The sequence below is a fragment of the Mytilus trossulus genome, chromosome 11 (assembly GCF_036588685.1).
Source record: "Mytilus trossulus isolate FHL-02 chromosome 11, PNRI_Mtr1.1.1.hap1, whole genome shotgun sequence".
Classification (NCBI taxonomy): domain Eukaryota; kingdom Metazoa; phylum Mollusca; class Bivalvia; order Mytilida; family Mytilidae; genus Mytilus; species Mytilus trossulus.
The window spans coordinates 629,083-639,526 of NC_086383.1; the positions used below are offsets into that span (position 1 = coordinate 629,083).

The 10,444-nt window shown below is 32.1% G+C and overlaps 1 protein-coding gene across 1 annotated transcript; it reads right to left on the reverse strand.

The window, feature by feature from the left end:
* Positions 1-8,320: 8,320 nt before the first annotated feature.
* LOC134691545 (uncharacterized) lies at positions 8,321-10,444 on the reverse strand. Its single transcript, XM_063552112.1, has 2 exons — positions 9,463-10,444; positions 8,321-8,385 (listed from the first exon to the last, which is right to left on the reverse strand). The coding sequence occupies exons 1-2, from the start codon at positions 10,442-10,444 to the stop codon at positions 8,321-8,323; spliced, it is 1,047 nt and encodes a 348-aa protein (XP_063408182.1).

A 10,444-nucleotide genomic window follows, 5' to 3' on the forward strand; every position in this document is an offset into this window, starting at 1 on the left:
ACATAGACGTTGCGCAACTGAAGAAAAATACAAAATTCATACTCAAAAGTAAGTATTTCATGATTTAAAAGTTTTAAATTTATTTATCTTTTATATGTTTAAAATATGTTATCGAAGGCGCAAAATTTACGAACAAAAAACCAAAGATCAATACAACAAAATTTGAGATTAACATAAAAAAAATCAAAACGACAAAAATTTAAACAATGTCTTGACACGTTGTACCTTCACACACACACACGTGTGCTTTCTATCAACCGAAAAGTCGAAGGTTGTTGGCTAAAAAATGCAGGATAGTGGAGTTTATTGCTAAAATATATTTTTAAAGTAGAGCAACACAAAGTATTCACAATGTTGATTAGGTCCTCATTATCTTCCGGGACATAAGAGGGGCCATGCGTGTTCCGATGTATCCTTTTTTAGTTGCGCATTTTATCTTAAAATGTTTTTTTAATTATAGCAATACAAAAGTATTTAAGAAAAAAACAAAAACTTATGGGTATATTTCTACCCTTTATCTAGATGATACATAACAGAAAGAAATCCTGCTTGATTGAACATCACTTATAAAATTCAATTTAAACCGGGGTAAAAGGAATTACTGTATCTGTTTCCTCTAATCATTATTTGAATATTGTCTCTTTTTTTTTTTTTTTTTTTTACAGATATGGCATTGTATAAAGATGTAGTAAAAATGAACAAACAGTTGAAGAACGATATAAAATGGATCATAGAAGGTCGGTATAATTGGTTAAAGCGTTACATACACATGCATGTTTATTTCCCGGAATTATTGATTTATCGGAAATCTGTTTTAGTAGGAAACAGTAAATCAACCAATTGTTATACTGCATGAGGTCGAAATTAAATGAAATGAAACAGATTCGGACAGCAAAACAAAAAATGACAAATATTAAAAATATCACAGACGAGCCATTAATTGTTCCCGTCTACAGCATTTGCATCACATATACTTATGTAATTATCATACCACTGGATCCTTGGCGGCGGAATCGTAGATTATGATGATAGCAGTCATTTTGGTACCTACAAGTAACAAGAAAATACAAAATACTGTTTAATCTTTTGTCTAAAAATATTTTGGGAAATGTTTACATGTTGATTGCATGTCCTTTCATCTTGCAAATGTATCAAAAACTATTGTTTTCTAGTTTAACGCCTCACCAACTATAGAGGAGGGCCTACGATAGTAGAGGGGCATGATGTTTACTAGGATGTTCGTCTGTCCCTCCGTCCGATCGTTCGTTCGTCCTTTCGTACGTCCGTCTGAGCCGCTTCAGGTAAAATGTTTGGTCAAGGTGATTTTCGATCAAGTTGAAGTCTAATCAACTTGAAACTAAGTACACCTGATCCCTATGGTATGAGCTTCCTTATTGTAATGCCAAATGAGACTTTTTACAAAATTTAATGGTCCATTTAATATGGAAAATGACATAGTAAGTGGGGCAACCGTGTACTTTGGAAAAATTCTTGTTTAATCATTTGTAATGTTTTACTACTTGGTATACAATGTTTTTCAATATCATTTATGATAAACATGCTTTGGTTTTTTACAGAAAAAAAACTGAATGCTCTTCAACTTCGTACTTTATTTGGCCTTTTCAACTTTTTTGGATTCGAGCGTGACGGCCACTAATGAGTCTTTTGTAGACGACACGCGCGACTGGCGTATATACTAAATTTAGTCCTGGTATCTATGATGAGTTTATTTACCGTCTTAATGACTCACCAGTTATAATGTAATCGGTAGCATTAACTTTATTGAATGAAAAAAAAATGCATATTTGGTGTCAAACGTCAGCCAAAGTAACCAAAAGTATATAATAGCTCAGAAGTCGATTAAAAATGCATAGTTAAAAAAATTTAACAAAAGATTAACATCAGTTTACAAACAGAGTCAACATATAATATAATTCTAAGGTGATCTAAGGTGAAACGGAATGTAAATCAAATCTGGTTCGACATGTGTTCTCCGTCATGGTGTTGTTCATGTAAGTTAACCCGGTGATACGTCTATCTTGGTACACCTTTGTCGACAAAAAGAGATCTTAATTGTGGTAACGACAGTGAAATATCCGTAGGTATCTTTGAAACAGATATTACCATCTGTGATCCAACAAAATGAGTTTGTCACAAGCATCCCAAATTTCTAACAGCGTGAATCAGCACAAATTGGCATGCTGAAGATAATATATTTGTCGGTTGGTAAAACAATTATGATTGAAAATCGAAGCAAATAAAACAATTTCAATCTGCTGTTTTCCAAAAATTCATGGCTTTCTTTTTCGATCGACTTGTTAATTATTTGTATTTGTTTTGTTTAATTGATAATGTGGACTAGTTCAGTAAAAATTGACGTTATTCTTAACTCTGAAATTATAAATGAACTAAAATTAAAAAAAAAAACCTTACTAAACAAACAAGGCCTATATGCATGATATGTCACTTAATATAACTACGTTATGTTTAATTATGTTACGTCGTTACTACAATCCCCCTCCCTTTCATGAATTTGACCTACCGAATTATACTACCTACCGGATTTGTTATTACATAATCAACAAGATGGGTGTCACATGTGGAGCAGGACCTGCTAACCTTCCGGAGCACCTGAGATCACCCCTAGTTTTCGGTGGGGTTCGTGTTGCTTGTTTTCTATGTTGTGTCATGTGTACTATTGTTTGTCTGTTTGTCTGCTTTATTTTTAGCCATGGTGTTGTCAGATTATTTTCGATTTATGAGTTTGACTGTCCCTCTGGTACCTTTCGTCCCTCTTCTAGACTCAACACACATCAAGTTATTAGTTTGAGGGTTTTATGCCAGGAATTCAATAGAGGATAATTGAATATTTTTTATATATTTTTCAGAAAAAAAGTCATTAACAGAAAAAAATCTACATGAATTGATCATTCAGAACATTTGACTAACATTTTGCCTTTTCACTTTATAGAGTCTCGTGGCGAAAAGGAAATTTCAAGAATTGTCAGACTATTGAAACATGAAGTAAAAGGTAAGTAAAATTTTGCACCTGCTATGTTAGTATAATGGTCCAAGATAGATAACCCTAGGTAAATTACTATGATTCTTAATAATTGTCAACATGTCTTACATATGATATTATTGGGAATACTACACAAATTATAAGCAGGATGAACAAAAAAGATAAGTGTATTTACATATTTAACATTGTTGCTAAAAAAAAAGAACGGATATTGTTAACGTTTGATTTAAGATATGTGTGTCTATGAGACTGTTTTGAATATAAATTGCAGGTATATGTGGACACTCTGCAAAGGACTGGAGTGAGATTAAGAAGTATAAAGCAACCTCCGGTGTCTACCAAATATTCCCTGCGAAAACAGAAGGAGTAAAAGCTTACTGCGACATGGATACAGACAGTGGGGGATGGACAGTACGTTCTTTTTCAAACATTATATCAATTTGTATCAAATATTTTCGTCAGGTTCACTAAGAAGTCTGTTTCTATACTAAGAATGTGTGTATTACGTGATGCATAAATTTATCCAAGAAACAACAAAAGAAAAGAGAACATGCTACTAAAATATGATAAGGCAAGGCAAAATTACAACAACTGAATAATAATATGCTATTTATACAAATAGTCTTTGTATATGAACAAAGTTGATGCATATTGTTACGTCTATATACTGAGATATGAGATTTATATCTATTGGAAAAAAGGAAAGACGCAGGTCTAGTAAGGGCTAATTTCGGACTAAAATTTGAAGTACATCTGATGAAAGTTTTTTTTCATTTCTTAACACTTAAATGTCTAAATAAGTCTATTCAATTAGTTTATGTAAAAGATTTAAACTTGTTTGGTCATTAAAGACGCTCACACTATAACTTAAGTATGAAGAATCTCTCAAATATATTACAAAACTTTTCAAATAGTTTTTGTCAAAAACGGAAGTGTTCGTGTTTATTATCAACCTAATAGATTGTAATAATATAATACAACATATTATTTGAATATTAACACTGGGTACAAGTGCTTCCACTGCCATTTTAGACGAAATTGAAAATTAGCACAAATGTTAAAATCGTGAAGATTGTGAAGATTTCAGTAGTTTTGCTTGAGTTAACAATGCTATAATCTGATGCACGAAAAAGCCCATAGCTGTGGTGTTACAACATTATTCTTCTTTCCAATAAATTGCTAAAAGTTTACATTTTCATTTTTTTCTCTAAAATGCTATATTTTTACCAGAAAGGGGCTACTCCGTTATTGAGCGTCATTCAACATGATAACTCGTCTCAGTTTACCGATCATTTAAAACCTTCAAAAAGACATCTCATCATACGATCTTTCCAACGATTTTGAAAACAAAACAATAGATAAGCATATTTGATTTTCAGAATTATGTTACGATTTGTTTATTGTTATGATTTGCAAAATGTCGACAGGAATGAATGTCACTATATATTTAAATGTAGTGCTTGTGTATGATCATGATGATATTCTTGTTTAAATAAGTTACATCATAATTTTATTGCAGATCATTCAGAAAAGATATGACGATTCTGTTAACTTCCAGAGAACTTGGACCGAATGTGAAAACGGGTTCGGTAACGTCAATGGAGAATATTGGCTTGGTATGTACATATTAAACATATATAAGCGAAAAGTAGACTAAGTATGATATGCTTAAGGCAATAGCGTCTGAAAAATTACTTCTACCTACTAAAACTTATTATTCCATAATGCCAATAATTTAGTACACTTCCGGTAAAAAAAAAAATTCTTCTTTAATGGCAAAAGATCGTCAATGGTGTGAAAAGACAAAAATAAATAATTTATTTCATTCTCAAGTAAATTTGTATTTATAAAAGTATTAAAACAAACCAAACTAATAACTTTAATCTTTTTTGTCCAATGTAAACGCCAGTCATATACTCAAACAATTATTTCATCGTTATATAAGAATACATTACTTATTAGTTATATTACTGCATTTAGGCAACAAACCTATTCACCGTTTGACGTCCAGTGGTACATATGAGCTGAGAATAGTCCTCATTGATAAAAGCAAAAACAAGAAGTATGCTAAGTACAAAACATTTGTTGTTGGAGATGCAGCCTCACAGTACAAGTTGACGAATGGAGACGGTGATGCGGGTAGGACAATTTTTGTTAAAATTCAATATCAAAATAAAAACTGTTGACACGAACAAAAACATCTCCAAAAAAACTTATTTGATCTCAGCTACTAAGGAAGATTTGACAGGTCATGCTCCACCTGCGACATCCGTCGTATTTGCCATGTAAGTTCATACCCATTGGTAAGTCTTATTTGGTAGGTAACATTTTATATATATTGGAATTCGTTTACCTACGCGTTCATTCACATACACATACGTTTATTTTACTTACGCTCATTTGCCTGCGGGAAATATTGGGTTATTTCTGACTTAAATTCCTTAACAGTTACTTTGCCTATGCGAAGTCATCTGCAGGAAAGAGGGGTCATTTGTAATGGGTGTTTTTATAAGCGGTTGATTCAATAAAGTATAATAATACATATTATACCCACACATAACATAAGATTTACTTTCATTTTGTGTGTATTATCATTTCTTTAACGCTAAAAACTTTTAATATGTTTGCCTCATGTATTGTTGGTGAGTCTTTCATTGTTGAATTACACAATAGTTTATTAACATTTGTTTCGTTTGAAAAAAAGATTGTCAGGCAATTCCAACTTTAGCGTGACTGTATTCCCTTAATGATGTACATAACTTACACTTAAACTGCAACTTGAATCACGGTAACAAATTTTACAAACGGCGAAATATTCATGTATTTGGTGCTTTTGACATCGCAATTACTAATTTATATGTAAGTGTGATCTTATATGATATTTAATTCAGGGAGATGCGTTGAAGTACCACAATGGAATGAAATTCACTACTGTTGACCGTGATAATGATTTACAAGTCAGTATCAACTGTGCTAAAACACAAGGACCGTGGTGGTTTAACAGTTGTTCCAACAGTTCTCGAAACGGGCTATCTAAAGACAAATTGTTCTGGCATCAAATGAGTGGTAGATACGCGAAGACATCGCTGATGATGATATGAAAGGTCTTGACAAATACAAGTCATTTTCATATGTATACATTGTATGATTTGTTTTGCCATGTTATAATCAAAAGAAAGATAGCTGTTTTGCTATTGATGTGTTTGACCATCTAGTAAATTAAATCATAAAAAAGAGGAATTTCGAAAAAAATATTAATAATTTTTATTATTACTGTTGTATTTTCATATCGAAAAGAAAACAGTTCCTGTATATGGCACAAACAAATTAACCATTGCTTCAATTTTAACAGTTCATTTAGAATCATTCTGTAAAAGGTAAACTTCCACATCAAACAAAAAAGGCTATGCAACAATGATTATACTATATGCAATGGTGTCAGATTTTAATGTCCCTTGTTTCCGTTTTTTATTAGCATGTTGATTGTTTTCTTTGTCAAAGTGGTTAATCAAACGCTTGTTCACTGAATATAACGTGGCTCTTTTGTTGTGTCTGTATACCAATGTGTCATGTTATTAAGGCGGGAGAGCAATCAAAAACATGTTAAACTTACCATAGTCGGCAAGTTCTTGTTCAGTGTCAGTTGTCGCAATTCAGTGATTGTGGTATGTTTTTGTGTTTGTCAGATTGGTATACAAATCAGGACATTGAATATCTGACTTGACTTTGCATTTTGCCTTGCTTTATGTCCTTATATAGCGTACGTTGCGATATGAGTTGATATGGTGTCATTGGATTCTGGTATCAAGTTGTCTCATTTAAACCTCATCGTACCTACTTAAATCATGTTCAAATATATTGCAACACAACATTAGAAAAAATGAGTGTGAGAAATTTTCTAATAACAAGAAATGTTCATCGTGGAATTGATAACTAAAATAAGTGTAAATTGTACATGTGTTACTTGTTCGACATCTCGACATAACCCTGTTACAGCCCGTTTAGAGCTTCCCTACATTAAATATTGAGTAGTTGCAGACTACTCATGACTTCTTCTTTCTCATAAAAATACAAAAGACAGTTTTTAATTCTTAATTCAATTTCTTAATAAAGGAAATGAATCCCAAGAAATATTGGGATCAAAATACAATACAAATTAAAAATAATCGTCAACAGGTTAAAGATGACTGTCGATCTTATCTTTACTATCATGTTATTTCTGTTCTGGTTCACTGATATTTTTTTAACTTAGTATATATGTCCACTGATATTTAAGATAGAGCCAACTTGTGTAGGTGCTTGTGCATGCTTTTAAGAGTATTATCATATCGTTGTCAATAGCATACAGTGTGTATTGTCTAGCAATACCTTATAATTGTATAAATTATCAAAAATATTGATAAATAATGCATTTTCATTTAAACATATTAAATAAAATATATATATATATAATTAGTGTAAAAGTGGCCATGCATATATATTTGTAATCGTCTATTCATATATACATACATATAACACTAAGGAGATGAGGTATGAAACTAGTGAAGTCGGTGTAAGTAATTAAATAAACTGTATGACCTTCAACAACGATAAAACTGAATACTCGGCAATAAAAGAACATGACATGAAAAATGTGTACCCATCTGATACATTATTGTCTACCATATAAGGTTTTCGAACTTCCTAAGCATATTACATGAAGTTTTCGTGGCTTAAAATGACACCTTTACTCATTAATTACGCATGATGCAGATGCATTTCCAATAAGCCTCAAATCTAATAGTAACCATCTTCGCTGCTATATACATGATATATATATATATATTTAATATATTGATATTTGAACAAAGGTCAACATTGAACTACCTGTTGGGCGCAATCCGAAAATGATTTACATTAAACAGAAAACACATCCCCCTCCAAAAAAAATACTTTGTGTATCATGTTAACTTGATCATATTGATAGTATCTTGTAAATCATGTAAAAAAACTCATCATAGATACCCGGACTAAATTTAGTATATACGCCAGACGCGCGTTTCGTCTACAAAAGACTCATCAGTGACGCAGTAAATGATGGTTGCAGAAAATTTTCCTTAAAAACTGGCTCTGAAGTACGTGTTACCTACAGTATTTACTTAATTGTAATATTTGAAAGAACAAACCGAAACGTACTATAAAATCAAGATTGACTCTGTCCTTTGTGTTTTAGTATTTGTATAAAATTTGTAATCAAATGTGCTCATTAGCTGTTTCACAAATCTCGCCATCAATTGATTCTTTGGGTAGGGAAACACTTCATATTTCCCTTCTTGTCAAAGGTCTGCTCTGTGTTGTAAACCATCTCGATTTACCCATTTTCACTGAGAAATATGAAGCAGATAAAAAAAAGGTTTTGGCTTAAAATAACAAATATTTTTTTTTAAAGTTAGGGTTTTCTTTCTGCCTGTTGGTCGATCTTTCAAAATACTGTTCAAAACTAGTTTTGTTTACCGATCTTATATGATACATAAGAATGATTTCAAATTGACAACACCAATGTATTGAAATTATGATTAAAAAAATGTAAGCAATTGCAAAAGTCATTTTGTTAATTTAATTTTAATAACTTTACCTAGTACTATACATGCGGAATATGATATTTCATTCATCACAAATAACTTTGCTAGATGAAAACAAATTAAAGCAAAAAAGCGCACTCTACAAAAATGTCTAAACATATTGAAATCACATAAATAGTTCCATAGTGAGGATAACATTATAAAAAGAAACTAAATTTGCCATACGAAATCATATTGATACCTTTCCTTATTTCCATTTATAATGAGCTGATTTTTGTTTGACCCTATTCCAACTGAGTATGGACTTTTAAGTTCAGCGGATTTGTCCAGAAGTACTTTCACTCTTTGGCCATCAGGTGAAATTCCAAAAAGTAGTTCTGTTTCGACATCGACAACACAAACAATGCCATTACTATCACAACATATACCGGTGGGTCTTATAAGAAGGGAGTCTGTGTTTTCCCATATGGTAGTGCCCTTCATATCACAGCAAGTAACGCTTTTACCATAAGAATAATAAATGTGCATGTCCATAAATTTTTATATGTGTGCCGTTTTAAAAACAATTCTGCATTCCTGAAGTAATATTGATCGGTCTATAATATTCACTATTTTAACATCATTTCCCATGTATCCAGAAGAGATATAAAAAAAGTTTGTTATCATTGAAGACTATATTTGATTTAACATCACTTGTAATGCAGTTGATGACAGTTGTCATCATATTGGCCGCCATATTGAAAATACAAATCTTGTTTGCGTTTCCAAATAAGACCACTATATTTTGATTATCAATATGTATTGCATGTTTAGGTTTCCAAAGCATGTTATATTCATTTATTAATTTGCCCGATAATGAAAATTGATAAATTTGTTTACCATCACGAACAAGGTAAGTATCGTTAGGTAAGAAGTCAAGAACTTCAATGGCTTTGCCACGGTCTCTTTCCTTAAGGGAGATAGTATCAATATTGACGACGGTTGATAATCCTGTCGGAATTTGAAGCTGGTTTATTTTTTCAAACCTTATATGTAATGGCTTTGACAATGCACCGATTCTTCCGTAATCAAGGATTTTGTTCAAGTCATTTGAAGGAACAAACTGCAGCTCAAACTGTATTTCCTTTAAAGACGGCAAAATACGAATTTCTGAAGTAATTTCTTTTTCGAGTTTGTAAAGCCATAAAAGTGTTTGATGGTTTGATGCATACCGCTTTATATCTTCATACTGTGTAAGAAACGTCTGAACACAACGCCCTCTGTTGTTTAGTTCTGTTGTAAATTGAACGATATTTTCTTTTAGTTGTGCCTTCTTTTCCTCGACAAAATCCTTCAACTTTTGCTCAAGGTCATCTAAATGGTGAATAATATCTAGCCTTCTGTCTTTGATAAGACAAAGTGAAGTCGTAGCCTCGCTGTCAACTTTTTGTATGGTTTGTATCTTTTCATCTTTCATTGTTTTGTAGACATCTCTAAGGTGAGTACAGCGACTTTTGATATCAGAAAAAGTGGACGATGATTTTATATTTTCTTCTATTTCATGGATCGGTTTGATATCGAGACAATTTTCATGATTATATTTCAAGCATTTTGAACAACAAGGAGCAGCATGTGTTGTACAGTACCAATCGATGTTTTCCTTATGTTCCTCACATCTTATATTAATTGCCCGAACAAAAACTGGAAGTTTCATGAAATCTTCGATCGCTAATGTTGGATGACCGTTGGTAGCTTTACTAAGACAATGGTGCTCTTGACATTCGGGACAAATTGACTCATCACATTCAGAGCACCAAACAGTAGCTGGTTTAAAGATATCACGAAGGCTGCAGATGTCACAGTGTGGTATTTTGTCCGCCAT

Bases quoted from the DNA above. Each gene is read 5' to 3' on its own strand.
- LOC134691545 (XM_063552112.1), bottom strand. From the start codon at position 10,444: ATGGCGGACAAAATACCACACTGTGACATCTGCAGCCTTCGTGATATC. The intron at 8,386-9,462 runs GTAAACAAATTT...CATATTTCTCAG, and splicing joins TACTTACCTTGTTCGTGATG to TGAAAATGGGTAAATCGAGA.